This window comes from Camelus bactrianus, chromosome 9, assembly GCF_048773025.1.
Source record: "Camelus bactrianus isolate YW-2024 breed Bactrian camel chromosome 9, ASM4877302v1, whole genome shotgun sequence".
NCBI classification, from domain to species: domain Eukaryota; kingdom Metazoa; phylum Chordata; class Mammalia; order Artiodactyla; family Camelidae; genus Camelus; species Camelus bactrianus.
The window spans coordinates 4,154,494-4,178,096 of record NC_133547.1 but is presented as its reverse complement, the minus strand read 5'-3'; the positions used below and the strand labels follow the sequence as shown (position 1 = coordinate 4,178,096).

Genomic DNA, 23,603 nt, shown 5'->3' with positions numbered 1-23,603 from the left:
TGGCCTGAAATAACCCTTTTTATTTTTTTTTTACCAATAAGTTTGTCTTACCCACTTTGTCTCTATAAAAGTATTCAAAATTACACAGCTCCTTGAGAACCTTTCTATTCATGAGTAGACATGATGATCAAGTCATGAATCATTGAATAAAGCCAATTAATCTTCAAATTTACTGTTTAATTTTTGTGTATTAGTGGAAGTCAGAGTCTGAAAAACACTGCTGTGCTGTTTGTATTACAAATTCTGGAATAGTGTGGAGGGAATAACTCAGGTACAAATTATAAGCATGTAGTCTCCCCAGGTATGATGCTTGATTCCTCCATGGAAAGAAATTGTTATAGATGCTTTCAATGCACAGAGCCTAACAGCACACTGTTTCTGTAATAAAACACCGAGACAGGACAAAACTGTTGGTGGAAGGAACATGATTCATCCAGGGTTATGACAAAAGTGATTTATTCAACACAAGACCCATGATACATTCCAAATAAAACAGTAGCAGCAATTAAAGGTGAATCATACAAATACAATTATTGTTTGTTTTGATTAAATTCCATTCACGGTTAACTGCTCATTATTCAGTTTCCAAGAATAAGACTCACTTTTCATTAACCATTGATTTATACAACAGCTTTGCCATTCAATGGAGAATCTGACCACCAGTTCCCCTACATTATTTCTACCACAAAATTAAGTCCCAAGTAACCTGTCACTCTCCTCCTGTTAACAGTCCAGTCCCTTAATGTCCTGCCTTCTGTGTTCACGGTCAGCAGGTAGAGCTTTCTGACCTATAATCCAGTGGCCTGTTTACAGAAGGGCACCCTGAACGTGAGTCTGATGAGTTATGTCATAGTTTTACATTATTCTCTGCCCCTCCCTGATGAAAATTCATACACTATCGAATTTGATTTTTTTTTTTCTCCAGGAAAGATGGATATGAATGAACCACACCTTATCAATCTGGCCCCTTCATCCTGACTCCTCCCCACAGACCATCATGAAGGGCCTGTAAGAAAGGTATAAAATCAACAGATTTCAAGCATTCTCTTAAAAATCACGAGTAGCCATGCAGCCTTTTTAAGACTACTCAAAGTATTCTGTATTTTATTAGAAGAGACTGGGCCATTTCCACATAGGACCTTGATCCTGTGATATTCGCATGTCCTAAGTTTGAACATGTTATGACTTGCAATTATTCTGTAATAGCTCAGGTTAATGTTGGAGAACTTTAAAGTTACTCCTAGTATGGGTTACTGGATGTATGCTGTTGTCAGATTTGGTCAAAAAACTCACATACTCATTGCATTTTTACAGATTCTCCCCAACATGAATTCTTTGGTGAACCCTGAGAACACAGTTTCTTAAAACGTGTTTTCACGTTTAGCATATCTGTATAGTTTCTTTCCTGCACCTGATGAGAGCAATCATTTAAAACTTTGACACATTCACTGCATTTTTAATATGAAGTATTTGGTGAACTCTGAGTTTAAACAATACCTAAGTCTTCAGTAAATGTGTAAGGTTTTGCCTAGTACGGATTACCTGATGATTGGTGAGATGTGAGCCCTGAGTAAAGGTTTTACACACTCATGCCATTTGTAAAATTTCTCTCCAGAATGGCATCTTTACTGAGTACTACAGTCAAACCATTCTCTAAAAGCCTCCACGCACTGAATACATTTCTGTAGTTTCTATCAAGTATGAATTTTCTCATGAAGCCTAAGGAGTGAACACCTGCTAAAAGCCTTGCCACATTCATTACATTTGTAATGTCTCTCGCCAGTATGGATCACTTGATGGTAAGACAGGCTTGAACGCAAGATAAAGGCCTTGCCACACACATCACATTTGTAGGGTTTCTCTCCAGTGTGAGTTCTCTGATGATATGCAAGGTGAGACCTGTGACTGAAGGATTTTGCACAGACATCACATTTAAATGGTTTGTCTCCTGTATGGATGACCTGATGGGAAGTTAAGGTTGATCGCATGCTAAAGGATTTGCCACACTTACTACATTTATAAGGTTTCTCTCCAGTATGAATTCTCCGGTGATTTACAAGGTGTGAATTCTGATTGAAGCCCTTGCCACAGACATCACATTTATGTGGTTTCTCTCCTGTATGGATGATCTGATGGGAAGTTAAGCTTGACTGCACAGTAAAGGCTTTGCCACACTCATTACATTTGTAAGGTTTCTCTCCTGTATGAATTCTTTTATGATTCACTAGTTGGTAATTCTGACTGAAGCCTTTGCCGCAGACATCACATTTATGTGGTTTCTCTCCCATATGGATTACCCGGTGGGAATTTAAGGTTGATTGCATACTGAAGGCTTTTCCACATACATTACATTTGTAAGGTTTCTCTCCAGTATGAATTCTACGATGATTCACAAGGTGTGAATTCTGACTGAAGCCCTTGCCGCAGACATCGCATTTATATGGTTTCTCTCCTGTATGGATGATCTGATGGGAAGTGAGGCTTGAACGCACACGAAAGGCTTTCCCACAGTCGTAACACTTGTATGGTTTCTCCCCGGAATGGATTCTCTGATGGATTTTAAAGTGTGACTTTTGACTGAAGACCTTCCCACATACATCACATTTATATGGTTTTTCTTCTTTATGGATTATCTGATGTGTAGCAAGAGTTGAACCCTGAGTGAAGGCTTTGCCACATTCTTTACATTTGAAAGGCTTCTCTCCAACATGAATTCGTTGGTGGACCCTGATGTCAGACAGTTGCCTAAAGTCCTTACCACATTCAGTGCATTTGTACGGCTTCTCTCCTGTATGAATTCTCTTATGATTTGTAAGGTGTGAACGGTTTATAAAAAACTTCCCACATTCATTACATTGGTAAGGTTTCTCTCCAGTATGGATGACCTGATGGTAAGTTAGACTTGCATGCATACTGAAGGCTTTGCCACAAACATCACATTTGTACGGTTTCTCTCCAGCATGAATTCTTTGGTGAATCCTAAGATAATACCATTGCTTAAATGCCTTGCCACATTCAAAACATTTGTATGGCTTTTCTCCAGTATGAATTCTCTCATGATTTGTAAGGTGCGAACAGTTTATAAAAACTTTCCCACATTTATTACATTGGTAAGGCTTCTCCCCAGTATGGATGACCTGATGGTAAGTTAGGCTTGAATGCACAATAAAGGCTTTACCACACACATCACATTTGTAGGGTTTCTCTCTGGTATGAATTCTCTGATGACTTGCAAGGGTTCCATTTTGACTAAAGACCTTGCCACACTCATTACATTTATAGGGTTTCTCTCCAGTATGAATTCTCTGATGAATTCTAAGTTCTGAATTTTGACTGAAGACTTTGCCACATACACCACATTCATACGGTTTCTCTCCTGTATGGATTATCTGATGTCTAACGAGGGTCATGTCATGATTAAAGGTTCTGCCACACTCACTGCGTTCGTAAGGCTTCTCTCCAGTGTGAACTCTCTGATGAACAGTAATGTTTGAATTCCAACTAGTAAGTTTGCCACATACATCACGTTTATATAAATTTGCTCCTGTATGGATTCTCTGGTGTCTACGGAGGGATGAGCCATAATTAAAGGACTTGCCACACTCATTACATTTGAACAGTTTCTCTCCAGTATGATTTCGCTGATGACTTGCAAGATCTGAATTTCGACTAAAGACTTTGCCACGTTCATCACAGTTACATGACTGCTCTCCTGTGTGGACGATCTGATGCTCAGTGAGGGATGAGCCCTGATGAAATGTTTTGCCAAACTCATTACATTTGTAAGGTTTTCCCCCATGTGCTTTCTGGTCCTGTGTCAGTCCTGAAGGATGGATGAGGGCATTCTCATGTGTATTTGATATGTGAGTTTGGTCACTAGGAGGAACTCTTTCAAGCAGTGACAAGTCAACACTGTTGACAGACTCTGCGGCTTGATTACATTGAAGAACTTCCCCTTCAGTTTGATGTATCAGAAGTTTATCTCCAAACCTGGATCCAAGCCTGCTTTCAACGGGCTTCTTTCCTATATCCCTTCTCCCACACTGACTTCTTTTATCAGTGAGATTTTCTTTACAGGTTACAGGCATTTGTTTGTCATTTCCTTCACCATCTCTCCACTGACACTCAAACTCCTGTGTATTTTCCTGGATTTCCTGGAAGTAAAAATCTTTCATTTCATGGCTTTCATGTCTCCCCAACCTCATTGTTTGGAATACTTCTCTGTCACTGTTCATTTTAGGTTGTAATTTCTTCATCACATGTATATGAAAGATATCTACAAGATATAAAGAACCATAGATATTCTATTAATTACAGTTTGTAAATACATAATTTCTTGCTGAAAACATAATCTTAAACCAAAAATAATACTTATCCTGAACAGAGTTATGAAACTTCCCAAACATGATGTTCAAAATTTAAGGAACATTAAAGGAATAGGATTCTTTACTAAAGAAAAAGTGATCACATGTAATTCAAAATAAACTTGTATGGAATATAACCTTTAAAAACTGAATCACAGTGGGGGTGGATATAGCTCAGTGGCAGAGTGCAAGCTTAGCACATGAGTGGTCCTGGGTTCAATCCCCAGTAACTCCATTTAAAAAAAAAAAATTGTGAACCACTAAGTTGGACACTTGAAAGTTAAATAATATTGCAAGTCAACTATACCTTAATTAAAAAATAAAGATATGGAATTGAGAAAAATAAAAATTATTAAAAATTTAAAAAATAACTTTAGGGTAGTCTAGTTTCAAACACAAACCTCTAATGATGCACAAACTTTATGTTAGTTCTCAAAGAAAGGGCGTTTTTCCACCATTATTCCAAAGCACACACCAACTGGCAGTAAGCACACTGCTGTCTCATAACTGAGAGAAAAGTATTATATTATGTGTGATTTTTTCAGACTTGTACATAAGTAAATGCTGAAGAACAAACAATATACTATAATGGTAAATAACCCAAAAAAGTTTATCTGATGATTAATGTAAACAAATGGCAGTTTAGAATTGAAAGACAAAAGTAGCAATGAGTTGTTCCCTATCTAGGCAGTAAGTTTAAACTACCTAGTTCATTGGCCCCAAAATCTACTTAATACAGTGTGCTTTGAACATTTATGAACTATGATTAGAGACAATGTTGTTAGGATCAATTACAAACAAAAACATACAAGTTATAATGTAGACAAAGTGATATTTCACAGTAAACATGAACGTTAATATACTCTTTTAAACAAAAGTAATTTTTGAGTCTTTACCACGGAACATGAAATACTCTAAGGCATCCAAAAGCACCAATTACCATGATTTTTCAAATAAGGGCATTAGACTCACAGGGTTAATGTGCATAACCTCAGTTCATCCAGAAAATAAGTCAAAGAAATAGTATTTGAACCTGGACCTACAGACTCACAGAATGTGTTCTTAAGCATGATTGTCCACCCAAGCGGTGTAGATCACAGATTACAAATAATACCAAGGATTTAGAAAGACAGTTTCAAGGGCGATACAACAACTGAGCTGGAGGGTGGAGTGGAGGGTACAGCTCAATGGTAGAGCACGTGCTTAGCGTGCACGAGGTCATGAGTTCAACCCCCAGTACCTCCATTAAAAAAAAAAAAAAAAAAGGACAGAGCTGTATAACTAACATTATTCACCATCCTTCCTGGAAATGGTTTCTGAGTCACCACTTCTGTGCATATTAATTTAGGTTCCATCCAGTGAAATTAGTTCATTGTACGAATCACATGCCTTCCCCCCACCCCCAATATGAGCAGTGTGGGAAGACAGCGGGATGGGTGAGAAAGGGCTCTGGAAATGGGGGGCTCAGGAGAAGAAATTCAATAGGCTAGGAAATAACATCCACATCAAGGCACCACATGAGGAAAGGTCAGAACTGGGAAGGCTGAGAAGCGGGGACGGGGAGTAACAGACCCGTGGGAGCAAAGCTTGTGACTGCATGATGGTGGAGGGCAAAGGACATACTCAACTTGGAAGAAAAGAACTGGTTTAGCAGGTAGCACCATATTTTCTCACTGTTAACCACTGAATGATATGGTGGGCATGCAACAAAAAAGGAAATCTAAAAAAGAGAGTGTGATGTCATATGGAGAAAGCAGGTTTTCATCTGTAATAATACAAAATGTGCCAGTTTTAATGTCCATCAGTTCCATTTCCAGGAACAGATATTCAAGAGAAAAATACAGACATTCCAGAGACATTTTCAGGAATGGAATAAGCAGGACCTGGAAGGGAAAAGTAGGAAACGGCCACCCAGAGAAGACAGATGAGTTTGTTCTGTACAGGCTCTTCCAGACACAATGAGATCTTATCAACAGCACAGCGAAGTAGGGAGACACGGTTTCACAACGATGATCTCCTGGCTGGGTGGGCAGCAGGGCTGTTCCAGGAAACAGACAGAACAGGAGGTCTTTCCCAAGGCAGGTGCATTTTAGGATGTGATCATTTTAGTTAAAAAAGAAACCTGAGGCAACATGGATCACGGATGGACCAGGAGATCGTCATTCTAAGGGAAGTGAGCCAGAAAGAGAAAGAAAAATACCATATGATATCACTCATATGTGGAATCCAAAAAAAAAAAAAAAAAAAAAAAAAAAAGACAAATGAACTTATTTACAAAACAGAAACAGACACACAGAAAACAAACTTATTATCAGAGGGGGACGGGTTGGGAAGGGATAAACTAGGAGTTGGAGATTTGCAAATACTAATGTATAAGAAATAGATAAACAACAAGTTTATACTGTGTAGCACAGGGAACTATAGTCAATACCTTATAGTAACTTATGGTGAAAAAGAATATGAAAACAAATATATGCATATTCCTATATGACTGAAGTGTTGTTCTGTACCCCAGAAATGGACACACTGTAAACTGACTATACTTCAATAAAAACATATTTTAAAATAAATTAAGAAAAGAAAAGAAAAAGAAAGTTGGGGAGGGTATAGCTCAGTGGTGGAGTGCTCGCTTAGCATGCACGAGGTCCTGGGTTCAATCCTCAGCACCTCCATTAAAAAGAACTAAAAAACAAACAAACAAACCTAATTCCCCCCACAAAAAAATTAAGTTAAAAATACATTAAAAAAATAAAGAAAAATCTTGCTAACTAAATTATTAAGTACCTAACATTTAAAAAGAAATTTAACAATTTGATATATCAACTTTTTAGCCTAAGGCTTCTTGTTTGGTATTAATAATAATAACGTCCCCTTTGCTGGGCTGCTCTAATCCCTGGAAATCATATCACTGGATCTCTTAACACAATCTCTGCCATTAAAAAGAGACGTGTAAAGTTGCCAGCAAGACAGCAGACCAATAAAGTCCAGGCACTCACTTATTAGCTCAAGGAGACACTAAGTTAACAACAATATAAAACAAAACAAAACAAAAAACCCCTTTGGACTAACTGAACTTCAGGTAAGAAGCTGGAGCACCCAAACATATGCCTACACTCAAAACACAAAACGAAAAAGTGTAGGAACAGTCATGACAGTTTTCTGGCTTTGACTCAATCCCTCCCAGGCACAGTGCAGTGAGATGGAACAGGCAGACGTCTCCCAGCTCCCAGCTCCCCCCTTAGGAGGAAATGCAAATCAAAGCCTCAAGGAGACTGCACCTCACACCTTTAGAATGGCTATAAACAAAAAGACAAGAGCTAAATTTATCCCTTCCCACCCTTTCTCCTGTAACTATAAGATTGTTTACTATGTCTGCTAAATTTGAGTTTGAGATTTACAAATGTTAGCCACAATATATAACATAGATTTTTTTAAAAAAAGTTTCTTCTGTATAGCAAGAGAACTATGTTCAATATCTTGTAATAACCTTTAATGAAAAAGAATATGAAAATGAATATACGTATGTAGCTGCATGACTGGGACATTGTGCTGTACACCAGAAATGGACACACTGTAACTGACTATACTTCACTTAAAAAAAAAAAAAAAAAAAGACAAGGGCTAGAAGCGTTGGGAAGGTTGTGGAAGAAAGGGAATCCTACTGCACTGCTGGCAGGACTGTAATTAGTTATGGTCACTGGAGAAAACACCATGGAGGTTCCTTAAAAAAAAAAATTGTTTTAAAGTACCATGTAATGTAGCTATGCCACATTTCAGTGTATGTCAGAAAGAAATGAAATCGCTATGACGAAGAGAGATCCGCACCCCATGTTCGTTACAGCACCGTAAGCAAGAGCCAAGACACGGAAACCACCGAAGCGTCTAACCAACGAATGAATTTTAAAAAGTCTGGTTTCTTTACATAATGAAATATTATTCAGCCATTAAAACAAAAAGAATCTGGAGGCGCAGCATGTGGAAATAGATCTCTGCTCATTGGAATTAAAATTAAAAAAAAAAAAAAGAAATCCTGCTATTTGTACTAACATGGATGGCATTTGAGGAGCTTATGCTAAGTAACATAAGTCTGAGAGAAAAACAAATACAGTGTGCTCTCACTCATGTGTGGGGAGGAAAAGGCCAAATAGGAACAGAAAGCAAAATAGTGATGACCAGGGGCTGGGGCTTGACAGAAACAGGGAGATGTTAGTCAGAGAGAATAAACTTCAAATTGTAAAATGAATAAGTTCTGGGGATCTAATGTGCAGCATGGTGATTCTAGTTATCAATACCATATTATTTACTTGGAAGTTAAAAGACAGTAAACCTTAAAAGTTCTTACTACACACAAAATTGTCATTATGTGAGCTGATGGATGTCTTAACAAACATGTGGTAATCTTTTTGAAATAAAAGTATGTGTCAAATCATCACATTGTACACTTAAACTTACACCAATGTTATATGTTAATTATATCTCAAAGCTTAAAAAGAGAAAATACAAAGGAATGCACACAGAAGATTCTGGTTTATCATGTGAATGAAAAGAATTTAAAAAGGAAAATAAAAAAGATCTCAGGAAACAAAAATGGAGCTGGAAAGGTAGAAAGAAAAAATTAAGTTAGAGATATACAAAAGAGAATTTTAAAACTACAAAAAAAATCACAAAAATAAAATTTGGTTCTTTGATCAGATGGACATAATTAATGAACCTTTCAGTAGATTAGACTCAAATCACTAATATAAAAATGAAAGTGGGGACTTTACAACTGATTCTGCAGAAATCAAAACAATTAGAAGAGGACAATTCTATGCCCAAATATTGGAAAATTTAGAAAAAAGGAATAAATTCCTAGAGACACATCACCTATCCACTGGGTTATGAAGAAATAAAATACCTGAACAGACTTATACCTTGTAAGGAGACTGAGTCACTAATCAAAAATCACTAATCAAAATCAAAGGAAACCTAGCATAGCATCACTGCTGAATTCCACTCAACATCTAAAAGAGTTAAGTTCAGTCTTATCAATCTTCCTCAAACTCTCCCTCTAAATTTTAAGACCAGGGAATACTTCCAAACTCATTCTATGAGGCTAGAATTACTCTAAAACCAAAGCCAGATAAAGGCACTACAGGACAACCACAGACCAGTATCTCTGATAAACATCAATGCAAAAATCATCAGTCAAACGAGAGTAAACCAAGTTTAACAATACATTAAAAGGATTATGCAATCTAACACAAAAGGATATATTCTTGGAATGCAAGTGTGGGTCAACAAATGAAAATCTTTCAATGTAAAATTGCACATTAAAAAATGAAAGAAAAACACCCAATATAGTAAGAATAGAAGTAAACTACCATAACACATTAAAAGACATATATAAAAAGCCCACAGCTAACATCCTACTCAACAGTAGAAGACTGAAAGCTTTTCCTCTCAGATCCGGAACGAAACAAGATATACTTGCTTTCAGTATTTCTATTAACATACAGCTGGAGTCCTGGCCAGAAAAAAGGACAAGGAAAAAAAGGCATTCAATTAGAGAAAGGAGAAGCAAAATTATGTCTGTTTAGAGATGATATAAACTATAATGTAGAAAACATGAGATTCTGCCCCAGAAAACATGCAGATATAAATGATGAATATATTCAGAGAAATCAGAAGACATAAAATCAACATGGAAAAATTTTTGTTTCTATACATTAATGATGAACAATCAGAAAGAAAATTAAGAAAACATTTCCATTTAAAACAGCATCAAAAAGAATAAAATACTTAGGCACAATCTTAGTCACATAAAAGATTTGTACACTGTAACTAAAATCATTGCTGAAAAATATTAGAAAAGATAACAAGTTAATGCAAATATCCCTAGTTCATGGATCAGAATATAATAATGTCAATATGTGAATACTAATAAAAGTGATGAAGAGGTTCAAACATCTGGACATGTATCCAAAGGAAGCACTACTTCAAAAAGACAGAAGTTCCTCAGCGTTCACAGCAGCACTATTGACAGTAGCCAAGACAAGGAAGCAACCTAAATGTCCGCTGACAGATGACTGGATAAAGAAGTTGTGAGAAATACAATATACAATGGAATACTACTGAGCCATAAGAAGAATAAAATAATGCTATTTGCAGCAACATGGATGGACCAAGAGATTATCATACTAAGTGAAGTAAGCCAGAAAGAGAAAGAAAAATACCATATGATATCATTTATACGTGGAATCTAAAAGAATGATAAAAATGAGCTTATTTACAAAACAGAAATAGTCTCATAGACATAAAAAACAAAGGGGAAAGGGGGTATAAATTAGGAGTTTTGAATTAACAGATACACACTACTATATATATATAATATATATATATATAAAATAAGCAACAAGGATCTACTGTTCAGCACAGGGAATCATATTCAATATCTTGAATTAATCTATAATGGAAAAGAATCTGAAACAGGAAATACACACACATATATACAATGAAAAACCACAAATAAACTTATTTAACAGAAACAGATTCATAGACATAGAAAACAAACTTATGGTTACCAGAGAGGTAAGGGGTTGAAAAGGGATAAATTAGGAGTTTGAGATTTGCAAATACTAACTACTATATATAAAATAGATAAACAACAGGGTCCTACTGTAGAGCACAGGGAACTATATTCAGTATCTTGTAATAGCCTAGAATGAAAAATAGGAAAAGGAATTTGTCTATCAATCTATCTGAATCACTAAGCTGCATACCAGAAAGTAACACAACATTGTAAATCAACTATACGTCAATTAAAAAAAAGATAAAACTACAGAATAATAACTGAAAATCATTTTAAAATGATATTCAAAGCAATACCTAGCAAAACCACAATATCATTTTTGGAAAAAAAGTACTTACATCCTAGGACATACATTGAATCTCAAGACACCAGGAATATCAAAATCAACCCTGAAAAGAACAAAGTTGAAGGTCTCACACTTCCTTACTTCAAAGCTTACTAAAAAGCAAAATGAATAGAAAGAGTGTGGTACTGGTATAAAGACAGAAAGGCCAGTAGAAAAGATGTGAGAAATACATGCTTGCATATGTGGTCAAATGATGTCCCAGAAGGGTGTCAAGGTTACTCAATGAGGGACAAGCAGCTTATTGAAAAAGGTGTTGAGAAAATTAAGATACCCACTTGTAAAAGGACATAGCTGGACTGTTACATGACACCACATTAAAAAACCAACTAACAATGGAACAAAGTTCTAAACATACAACCTAAAAGCCTAAAACCTCTAGAAGAAAATGTAGGAGAGAAACTTCACGACACTGGACGCATCAGTGATTGAGCACACATCACCACAAAAGCACAGGCAACAGAAGTAAACACAGATAAATGGGACTACATCGAAATGACAAACTTCCGTGTGTCAAAGCACACTCGGGAGAGTCAAAAGACAATCTGTAGAATGGGAGAAAATATTTGCAAATCATGTATGTGAAAACAGGTTAATACTAAAACTTATCAAGAACTTTAAAAGGGTCTGCTCACCAGTTTCACAATGGGTGTTGGGCGGTGGGGGACATTCCAAAATTCAATCCTCCCACACATTGCAAATAAGAAAACAACACAAAGAGCATGATCAGACAGGAACCTGATGATTAAATAAACACCAACTTCATTTAAAATGCACAGAAATGTACAAGATGAAAGTAGCAATGGCTTAATCAAAACAAAACACGGTACTTCATTGAAGGCACCATTCAACTTCATAAGCTCCCTCATTAGGACGCTTCGAAACAGTATTTGTTGAGGTCGGATAAACAATGACACATACAGGGGGTGAAAATGTGGCATGAGCAATAAATAGTTCAGTCAGCAGCCTCAGGGACACGAGGACGTGAACTTGGACAATGTTCTCCCAAGGAGAAATTTCTACACCATTTATTGAGGCTCAGAGGGGATGATTATCAGTACGTGAGAACATTGTCACAGTCGCTCTTGAGACGTGCTTTTGTAATACTCCTCAAAAGTGGGGGGAAAAAATTGGAAACACGTCTTGCTCAGTCAAGCTCTTGTGATACTTTCCACCTCAGGGTCCTGGGACACGCTGACCAATATGCTCAGCAGCTTCAAGTGGTGCAGAATTATACTGCCACATATTAGTGGAAAAATTCCCATCAAGAATGCTGTGTTACCAAGTAAAACCCTTCCATTAAAGACGGCTTATCGCAGCAACAACAACAGCAAAAAACAAAAACAAAAACAAACAAACAAGCAAGCAAGCAAGCAAACAAACAAACAAAACCAACAACAACGAAAATCTCAGGATGAAATTTGAGACTCTAATAATGTGTATTTTAAAAGCAATTTTGGGGGTGGGTGGGTAGGAAGGGTTAGTGACAGAGCACATGCTTAGCATGCATGAGGTCCTGGGTTCAGTCCCCAGTACTTCCATTAACATAAATAAATAAATAAATAAATAAAAAGCAATCTCAGAGGCAAAGTCACACAAACTAAAAAAAACATGACACCGAGAAGAGTCTACATTCCCAGGCCAGGTAAAGAGGTCAAAGAGTGAGAAAAAGACAAGATATGAGGGCCAGATATTATAGACCCTTAATGTGGGACCCTGCGCTCTACCCAGATGCCAAGCTCAGAGCCTGGAAGATTCATATATGCTCCCCAGTAGGACTGGGGGTCAAAGAGACTCTCTCCGTCCACTGCCTTTACAGTTTTCCTAAGTAACAAGCACAGAAGATCCCGCCCTTTGCCCCTTTGCACACCCCCCTGAAGGAGGAGGCACAAGCAGAACAGAAGAAAGGGCTGAGGGACCTGAGCAGGCAGGCAGGGCTTGAGGCAGGTCCGTGCAGGATCTGGGGCGACAGATGGAAACAAAGGGCAGTCAGTGTTTCCCATCATTTCATTAGTTCTTCCAAGTACAGCAAATGAGAATGAAACTGAGATCGGGCCAGGGCTCAGGACTATGAGCCTTCAGCTCTTATCTACATAGACAAAAAATGGAAAATCCCATGGATCAAGTATGGAAGAAGTGATCAACGGGGAAGGACATTCCTTTGAACAGTTCACCACATGCTGCTCAAATAAGGCAAGAAGCTGACAGGAGCCAGAGGGCAAAGAGATCCTGACAAAGACTCTGGCTCTGTCTCCAGTGGAGCTGCAGCACCAGAGAAGTGACAGGATGAATTTTACATGTTGAAGGACAGTGTGGTACGTACGGGAGAGGAAAAACTTCCCCCACGAGGTCACAAGTAATAAGCTTGTTTTCCCAAAGAACTCTCCGACGAACGGAGAGATTTCTAAACACTGTCAACACTGTGGCTTCCTCTCTGCCCTTCTGAGATCTGACCCAGGTTCGTACTTTTCATACATTCCCACCTGTTCGGCTTTTTGTTATCCTCACGTCACTCTTCACAGTCCAAGGCGCTTGCTCTTGCTCCAAAATGCAAATAATATTCAGGTCAGAAACCAAAATTCCTGCCTCTAAGAAGAAATAAATGATGTGCTATGGGTTTTCCAGAATCCCAGCTCTCTGATCAGCAGAGGAAAGAGTACATGAAAAACGGATCTGGAAAACATTTCACAAATTCATTCATTCACTGCTTGCCTCCTCAGAATGCATGGGGAAGAGTATAATGTGCAGACATCTAGTTCTCTTCCAAGTAGGGAATCAAAAGCACGGGGTAGAAAATGGGGAATTGGATATTTTAAGTTTCCAACTGGGCTTCATCAGTATTTCAGCTGCGGAACAACTCTCGGTGCAACATAAGGTGGGCAGATCAGCCGAAGAAAGAGCAAGTTTAAACCCCTGGCACGACACCATGAAGCTTTTCACGTCTGAGGCAACAGGGATTTCAGATCAGTCAAGCAAAACACAGGCTCCCAAGAGGCACACAGGGAAAATGCAGACACCTAAGGGCAGATCCTGAATTCTAGAGGGCAGTTCTCCTCACCCAGCGAGAGCAGGTTCCTGCAGGTCTCCAACATCACGTCTCTGTACAAGGCCCTCTGAGCAGGGACCAGGCACTCCCACTCCTCCTGGGAGAACTCGATGGCCACATCCTCGAAGGTCAAACTTCCCTAAAATGAAAAACATTTTCCCAAGGGGCCATGAGGAGAACTCTTATTTGCACACAAAATGAGAAGAGAGAGGGGTAAGGATCAAGTCAGCTGAAGTGTGTGTTCTGACAGATCCGTGGAAAGGTATTTGGAGTGAATTATGGGTCTACAATTTTAATTCCTTATGCCTTTTCATAAAGATTATAATATCCTTCATTCAGTGTGGATTACTCATTCTTGTGGACAATACATGAAAAACATACAAATAAAATTCAACCACAGGTTGCCTATGCAGAAGTGGTAGATACTCTGTTCTACACAACGAGTGATATTCACTAGATGAGCTACGGTCTGAGTGCTATCATCAGAGACGACAAAGTCCACAGTGGCTTTAGGGAGAGCTCAAAACTTAAATTATGACAATGCTAACAACAAGGACTAAAGGTGTCTGAATACTTCTTATGTGCTAAGCGTCACTCTAAATGCTTTACATGTATGAATTTGTCATCTACGTAACAGCTCATTAGAGAAAGGCATGTTCCTGTCTTTCAAAGGAGAAAACTGTGTCACAGACACTCTGTCTGTCACTTGAACTAAACTGACTATACTTCACTAAAAATATTTTAAAAACACTGATTCCCTCCCCCGCCCCAAAAGCAAGTATAGCTCAAGTGGTAGAGCACATGCTTAGCATGCATGAGGTCCTGGGTTCAGTCCCCTGTACCTCCTCCAAAAATAAATAAATAAATAAACCTAATTACCACCCCCTGCCAAAAAAAGATTGACAAATACTTAGCTAGACTAAAAAAAAAGACAATGTTCAATTGACTAAAATCAGATATGGAAGAGAAATCGTAACTGAATCACAGAAAATCTTAAAAAGGATTAAAAGAGAGTGCTATGAACAATTTTATGCCAAAAAATTACATAACCTAAAAGATATGGGTAAGTCCCTAGAAACATACACCCTACAAAGACCAAATCATAAAGAAATAAAAAATATGAGCAGAATCACAGAGATTGATGCAGTAATCAAAAACCTACAAGGCAAGGATGATTCAACATTAAAAAAATCAGTATTGGGTATGGCTCAGTGGTAGAGTGCATGCTTAGCATGCACAAGGCCCTGGGTTCAATCCCCAGTGCCTCCATAAAACAACAACAACAACAACAACAAGAAAAATATAATACACACCACAATAGAATGAAGGAAAAAAATAACACATGATCATCTGAACTGATGCAAAAACAACCATTTGACAACATTCAACAACATTTAAAGATAAAAATGTAAACTCTCTCAGTTTAATAAAAACCACATACTAAAAGCACACAGCTAACATCAAAATCAGTGGTGAAAAATGAGCTTTTCCTCTAAGGTCAGGAAAGGCCAAATATGCACACTCTCTGCACTACTATTCAACAAAATACTGAAACACCAAATCAGAACAATCAGACAAGAAAAAGATAGAAGTAAAATTATCTTTTTTTTTTGCAGATGACAAGATCTGACACATCCAAAACAATAAAGATTCCACAAGAAGAATGTTACAAATAAAAAATGATTTTAGAAAAGTCCTAAGATACAAAATCAACACACAAAATTCACTGCATTTCTATACACTCACAATGAAAAATCTGAAAAGGAGACTGAGAAACAATCTTTTTTACCATAACATCAGGAAAAAAAAAAAAAAAAAGAAAAGAGGCTTAGGAATAAATTTAGCCAAGGAGGCGAAAGATTTCTACACCCAAACCCACTAAACTTTGAGGAAAGAAATCAAAAAAGGTATCTAGGCCGCTCTCCCTTCTGAGATGGGATTCACGCGTTCTATCTATGAAATGTGTACCTCTCTAAATAAACTTGCTTTCACTTAAAAAAAAAAAAAACTTAATGTTGAATGTCCACGCCACCCACAGTGTTCTATAGATTCAATGGAATCCCTATGAAAATCCCAATGGCAATTTTTGTAGAAATAGAAAAAAAATATTAAATTCACATGGAATTTCAAGGGACCCCCAAATGGACAAAACACTCTTGCAAAAGAAGAAAGTTGGATGACACACTGTTTTCAATTTCAAAACACTTTAAAAAGCAAGATGGTATGGTACTGGTATAAACACAGATAAATAAACGAATAAAACAGACCAAGATATTGAAACATAAACCCTTGCATATATGCCAAACAATTTCTGACAGGGGAGCCAAGACTACACAATGGGGAAAGGACACTTCAAATGGTGCTGGGAAACTGGACATCCACCAATAAAAGAATGAAGCTGAAACCTCACCTGCATCAAACTTAAAAAAAAAAACCCTGTGTGTGTCAAAGGATACAGTCAACAGAGTGACAAGACACCTCCGACGAATGAAGGTGATGAAAATAATTTCAAGAATCTCCAAATGTCACACATTTAAGTGGATTACACAGTTTAAAATCCATGATGGAATAAAACACCCTCTATCACTGATGTCTCTAACTTTCTATTTCATTCCCAGTCATTAAAATTTTGAAATACTCACTCATTTAGCTTTAAGTCTACTACAAAATGTGAGAACTGATTTACCCCTACTGGTCTCTTTTCCAGAATTTACCAGGTACTATGCATATAAATACCTGACTTCCAAGTGCAGCTTCTTCTTCTTTTCCTTTTTTTTTTTTTAATTTGGTTTTTTGGGAAGTATGTTTTTTGGGGGGTAATTAGGTTTGTTGATTGATTGATTGATGGAGGTACAGGGGATTGAACCTAGGACCTTGCGCATGCTAGAAAGGCACTCTATCACCGAGCTATACTCTCCCCACCAAGCGCAGCTTCTTTCTCTGGTTTACAGACAGCAGACAGCGCACCCAGATGGGCCCCTAAACCCTCCCTGCTGCCCCACAGCACTGACTCCGCGTCTCCAATCCACGGGGGTGAAGCCTGCCCAGGACGCCGCCCAGGGAGCCGCTTCACAAGTCCCAGGTCCAGAGGTCCCGGGAGTGGAGTCTGAGTGGGGAGGACAGGCGCTGAGGGAGGGCCCTGGGTGACTGTGCATGTACAGGTGTCAGGCAGGACCTGCAGAATCAGACAGGATTAGCGAGTCCAAAGAAGGGCATTTCAGGAAGGACAGACTGAGAATCCAGTGAGAATATGACTTTACCTGAGAAGGGGCCATTCTCGAGTCCTTTTCTGTCCTCTTCCTCCTCTCCTGAGCTTCCTCCTCGGGGAACATGAGTCTTCAGAAGTCAATCCTGAAAGGTGGAAGATGCTGCTTAATGCTGAGAACCAACACAGCCCTCCCTGTGCCACAACCACACACACAGGGGAGACCTCAGCACGTGGAACAGGAGGGACTCTGCTGCCCACTGTCCCAGGAGGGACTCGCGACAGGAAGCTCCACACACAGAACAACAAGGGAGTTTCCCCACACTGTCCTCACATCACCCTCCCCTCCTGGTGAGCCCCTCACCCACAATGCAGCAGCGGGCGCCTCAGCTGGACCCGACAGCCCCCTTCAGGTCACAGACCAGGCCCTGATCCATCTCCATGCAAAGCAGAGCCCCCTCCCCCTCAGCCCGGATCCCAGCCCTCAGGATGGGAGGACTGAGTCAGGATGCTCAGTGAGGGACCCAGACTGGAATCACCGGGAACTTTAAATATTATTGAGGCAGGACTCCACACTGACCATGTGAAAGGGAATCTCTAGTCAAGGCGCATACATGTGCAAAACACCTCATCAACCAGATGTGAAGCCTGGGTTGAGCACCTCTGAGAGGAGGCAAGCCCAGCACACCTCCCCCTTTCTTTGTTTTTTCCAGCTTTATTGAGCTATAACTGACGAATGAAAATGATGTGTATATCTACATATATACCTATCAGCTATACAATGTGATCATTTGACAGATATATGCACTGTGAACTGTTTTTCACAATGAAGGAAGTAACACATCTATCAACTCACAATTACCATTTTTTGGGCCTTTGTGCTCAGAACTCTTTAGATTTACTCTCTCCAAAAATTTCACAAATATAGTAACAGAGTATGATTAGCCAGTCACCATCCTATACGTTAGATCCCCAGAACTTACACATTTTACAAGTGAATATTTGTACCTTTACACCAACATCTCCCCATCTTCCTCACCTCCAAACCCTTGGTAACCACCATTCTCCTGTCTGGTAATGTGAGTTTGACTTTTTTAGAATTTACACGTAAGGGAGATCATACAATATCTGTCTCTTTCTGTCTGGCTTAATCCACTTAGTGTAATGTCCTCTGGGTTCACCCATTTTGTCATAAAAAGCCAAATCTCCTTCATTTTTATGGCTGAACAATATTGCACAATGTCCTCATCATCCATTTGTCCGTCGGCCGACACTGAGGTTGTTTCTGCATCCTGGCTGTTGTGAAAATACGCACACGTGCCGTAAGGGTCACGGGGGTGCAGGCGTCCCCTTCAATATCTTGCTTTCATTTCCTTGAGGTACACAACCAGAAGCGGAACTGCGAGATACCAAGCCTGTCCTGTTTTTAATTTCTGAGGAAACTCCATACTGTTTCCCACAAAGCTGTAGGTTCACACTGCCGCCAACAGTGCACAAGGGTTCCCCTTTCTCGGTATTTTGTGTGCACGTGTCGTCTTGGAGACGCAGGGAGAGGACGTCAGGGTAACCACGCTGGGCCCGCAGCAAGGAAGGAGCAGCTGCGTCTTCCCCACTCTGATTCTTGGAACAAACATTCCCTCTGTTATGGGATTTTGTGACCCCTCTCAAGTTGAGCCCATACACCTGTCCCCATCAGGTCTTCTCTAATGAAATCCTTCCGCTTTTGGCTTTTGGCTCTGAGGAGGCCAAGGTGCAACTTTCTTTGGTCGTCCTGAATCTGGGTTCATCCGACACTAGCCACCTCCACCAACGAGACCAGAGATCAAAGTCGTATACCTGAGGTGCACTGGTGGAGAAGTTGGTGCCACATCTGCCTTGGCCCCCAAGATCAGTCCCCTGGGTCTGTCTCCAAAAAAGGCTGGTGATGACATTGCCAAGGCGACCGGCGATTGAAAGGGTCTGAGGATTACAGTGAAACTGACCATTCAGAACAGACAGGCCCAGACTGAGGTGGTACCTTCTGCTTCTGCCCTCAACATCAAAGCCCTCAAGGAACCACCAAGAGACAGAAAGAAGCAGAAAAATATCAAGCACAGTGGAGACATCACTTTTGATGAGACTGCCAACATTGCCTGACAGATGCGGCACCGATCTCTAGCTAGAGAGCTCTCTGGAACCATTAAAGAGATCCCGGGGACTGCCCAGTCTGTGGGCTGCAATGTTGGTGGCCAACACGCTCACGACATCATAGAGGACATCAACGGTGGTGCGGTGGGATGCCCAGCGAGTTAAGAACTACGAAGGAAAATGATCTAATAAAGGGTTATTTGACAACCAAAAAAAAAAAAAAAATCCTTCCATGGAAGCTTAGGACCCATCATTTCTCTTCTGGACTCATACTAACTTAGTAAGTCCCCAGACACTCAACAATGAACCACCTACTCTGCTATATAATTTTATGAAATATATACCAAGCCCCAATAATGCATGTATTTATGATGGAATAACACACAGGAGGATACCCAGGGACCCACTAGACCAGAAGACACAGTATGCTCATTCACAGTTACCCCAATCCAAATACTGTCATCTCCAGAAATTAACATGAGATGTCTCCAGTGATACACATCTTTCAAGGAAACACTCCAAATTCTCTTTTGTGTCTTTCATAGCTGATCTGAAACTTTCTACACTTGCACGATGATTCCTGCCCTCCTAAAAGACCCCACAGAAGTCACTGTGTGGAGTGGAGGCTGGGGGGCACCTGCTAGATCCAGGCCCTCAGGACCAAGGCCTCCATCCTCCTGCACCCACAGCCCCCAGGTTTGCTCAGGCCTTGGATCAAGTTTCTCTCTGTCTGACTCCACTTCCTTCGCTCCCCTTCAGGTGAGATCATGAGCTACCCAATTAAAGACAGGCACGCAAAGCTCAGGCTCAGTCTCTGTGTCCCAAGAAGCTGAGGTAAGGCATCACAGCACTGCAAACCCTGCAAGGCAGCTCGAAACTAGCCCAAACCCACTTCCAGGTGCTCCAAGCAGATATCTCATATCCACATTTGGAACAGCTGGACACACTATTCATTAGGCTCCTCTAGGCCCACATTGCTTCCACAATCTTCCTGCAGACCTCACAGGCTCCCCTCCATGTTCCCCACTTCTCTTCCTCTCCTCCATGCATGAGTGACTGAGCAACAGGGCCAAAAAGAACAGGGGTCTCCAGGTACAGGCATCCCAACAGGAAGGCACAAGCTGCACCCAAGGGACCCTGGGCATTCAGTATCAAGGTCAAGAAGCTGGCCCTTCTGGGAAAACATATCAGTAACTGGGGACATCATGTAGCTGAGTTTTAAAGGCATCTAAGGATTGCTTGCACTGAGTTTCTGTTCTAGACTCCAATCTCCATGTTATAAGGAGGCTTGCTAAGGTCCAGAGAGAAGGTCTGGACATTTCAGAGAAGGTCTCAATTGAGCGAAAAGACCAGATATAACAATGCTGAGAAAGCAGCCTGAAGGGCCAGTGAGCAGAGTCTGCTTGTATCACTCTCAACATTTAAAACACCAGGTCCTTCTCACATGTGCTTGAGCAAAGGGAACATCTCTTCCAAGGTCTCATCACACTGATACCAGGCATTTAGTTCTTCTTTTCCAGAAAAAAATCACAGTAAAACAATTTAATAAGAATTGCAAAACAACAGCACTTGATGTGGAAAACATTTTAAGGGGTCAGCTTAGAAGAAAGCTCTGAGCAAACTTCATCATGAACAGATGGGCTCTGCTGGAAGAAGGTTCCAAGCCCATTCAGCCCACCCTCCACCATCTGCAGAGACAGTCAAGAGGGACCTGAGGGAACAACTTCATGTCACCTTCCAGCTCACCAATTTAACAGATCATCAAAAAGGGAAGAACACGGAATATCAGGCTAACTGGTAAAACTAGGTTTTGACTATTAATGTAAAAGATCATTGACATCTTTACCAAGTACTCGTCAAAAGTCTAAAATTACTAGTTAACAAAGAACTTTTCCAGTATGTAAGAGAAAGAGGAAGAAGCACACAGCACCGAGTAAACTTCAAAAAAATTTAAAAGTGAAATAATTTGTGATTTTTTAAAAATCTAAAAATTCTGGTGTCAAAGATGGAAAAATTGAGAATATATCGTATTTAGAAAAGAATGACATGAGTTGATTATAGAAGGTCACCAAAGCTTATTTCAGAAGTTATTATTTGTAGAAAAGTAGAAATTGAATATACTAAGATTTATTACAAGATAATAAGTAAATACAAAGAAATCAGAAAGAAAAAAGTAAATCCAACACAACCCCCCCCTTTAATGTTCCTCTAAAGAGGCGCCGTGTGTTGACAGAGTCAGTCATTTCTTACCCCACGTGTCCTCTCCCTTGATCTCTACCCTGTATCACGAAATGGGAAGGGGGTGACTCACAACTCAGTAAATCAAGTTACTGCCCCCGGGCTGAACAGGGGCTGCAAATGTAAGTTATCTTCTGATACAAGTAATTACAAAATAAACAAGCCTTACAGACAGGAGTTTTGCAATTCTCATCCTCATCTGTAAAATCCAAACAAATTTTAAATGTATTAGATACTAAAGCCACAGATCAATATATCACGACTTAATCGCCCGCATCCAAACAACTCACCACCCATCTGCATCGTGTCCCCCTCTACCCGCATTACTATGTGTTTCCATTTCATTCCTTTTATCTGTCTCCCTATTTCTGTCTCTCTCTTTTTGTTCCCCTCTACTCTCCTGCTGTCTCTCCCCTCCTATTTTTTGGTGACAACTGTCCTGCCCCACTCTGCAACTTGTGCCTCCTCTTGTTGCTCCTTCTGTCCAGCCTTTCTGATTGCCCTAAATCTTTACGTTATTTCTGCCTCTTTCTTCCTCCATCTCTGCTCACTCTCTGTTCTCCGGGCTAACTCCTTTTATCCTGTTACCCACCTTTCCTCCCCACTCTCTGGAACCCCAGGTGGCTAGACTTCCTTTCTGCTCTCTCTTCCTCTGCTCTTCTAGTCACCACTTGCCCTTTCTTTCTCTCCCAGCACCATTTTCCAGCAGGGTGGAATTTGGGATGGAAGAACCATGAGTGCCACATGGTTGGCCCAGGTCACCTCCCCCTACACGAGGTCGGGGGAAGGGCTGACTATGAATGGGAGGCCCGCGGAGCAGAAGGACCGGCCTGAGGAGGACGCGAGGACAGAGGGGCTGGGAGGGAGGGGGGTTTCAGGAGAGGCCGGGCTCCCCAGAATCCCGGGACCCCGGAGAGGACGCGGCCTCACGGGAGCGGGGCGGCCGGCGCCGCCCTCCAGGGGCCGAGAGAGCGAGGCTGGGGGCGCGAGTCCACCTCGTGGAAGGGGACGTTACCTGGGGGAAGGGAGGGTAAAGGGTTTTACGAAGGAAAATATCACAAAAGGCGGTGTCTCCGTGACCGAAGGCAGAAAAGCCAAGGGCAGAGACCAGCCTCAGAGCGGTTTCAGACGCGAAAGAAAGGATCTCCGACCTGGAGCGGCGCCGTCTATACAAGAGGAGGGACTTTACACGGCGGGCGGAGGTTAGTAAAGGGTTTATGAAGGAAAATATCGCGAAAGGCGGTGTGTCCGTTTCCGAACGAAGACAAGCCAAGGGCAGGGACCAGCGTCAGAATGGTTTTAAGCCCAAAATGACATGAGCCCTTTCGAATTTACTTAGGGTGGAAGAGCAGGTGCGGGGATTTTAAATTCCGCAGTGGCTCCCACACTCTGAGGACGTATGGGGTTACCCCTAAAGTGCAGATTTACTACCTTAGAAAGAGGAAATTCACGCACCTACGTGAGACTTCAGCTCCCGGTGGTGACCTCCGCTCCGCAATCCACTTCCCGGTCTGGGGGAAACTGCGCAAGCGCAAAGCGCGTTGGCCGTGACGCTTGTGGGAGGGGACTGAGCGCGGCGCTAGCGGAGGGGCGGGGCGAGGAGAGAAGACGGGTGGGCGGGGGGGACCAGGGGCGGGGCTGGGGCGGGGCTTCTGCTGTCCCTCTGCCTCTCCTGCTAGACGTCCCTTAGGGATTTGGAGCGGTGTCTT

General features: G+C 40.7%; 1 protein-coding gene and 1 pseudogene across 1 annotated transcript; one reads left to right on the top strand and one right to left on the bottom strand.

Annotated features, from left to right (window-relative positions):
- Window positions 1–439: 439 nt before the first annotated feature.
- LOC105074314 (uncharacterized) lies at window positions 440–23,420 on the bottom strand. Its single transcript, XM_010961820.3, has 4 exons — window positions 23,350–23,420; window positions 17,585–17,675; window positions 14,337–14,463; window positions 440–4,276 (listed from the first exon to the last, which is right to left on the bottom strand). Exons 2-4 carry the CDS (start codon window positions 17,654–17,656, stop codon window positions 1,695–1,697), a joined length of 2,781 nt encoding a protein of 926 aa, XP_010960122.1. The 5' UTR covers window positions 17,657–17,675; window positions 23,350–23,420; the 3' UTR covers window positions 440–1,694.
- On the top strand, window positions 19,236–21,080 carry LOC105074469 (large ribosomal subunit protein uL11-like; annotated as a pseudogene).
- Window positions 23,421–23,603: the final 183 nt, after the last annotated feature.

Excerpts from the sequence above, each read along its gene's own strand:
- LOC105074314 (XM_010961820.3), bottom strand. The coding sequence starts at position 17,656 with ATGTTCCCCGAGGAGGAAGCTCAGGAGAGGAGGAAGAGGACAGAAAAG. Across the intron at positions 14,464-17,584 it reads CGAGAATGGCCCCTTCTCAG|GGAAGTTTGACCTTCGAGGA; the intron begins GTAAAGTCATAT and ends TTTTCATTTTAG. Across the intron at positions 4,277-14,336 it reads CAGGAACCTGCTCTCGCTGG|ATATCTTTCATATACATGTG; the intron begins GTGAGGAGAACT and ends TATATCTTGTAG.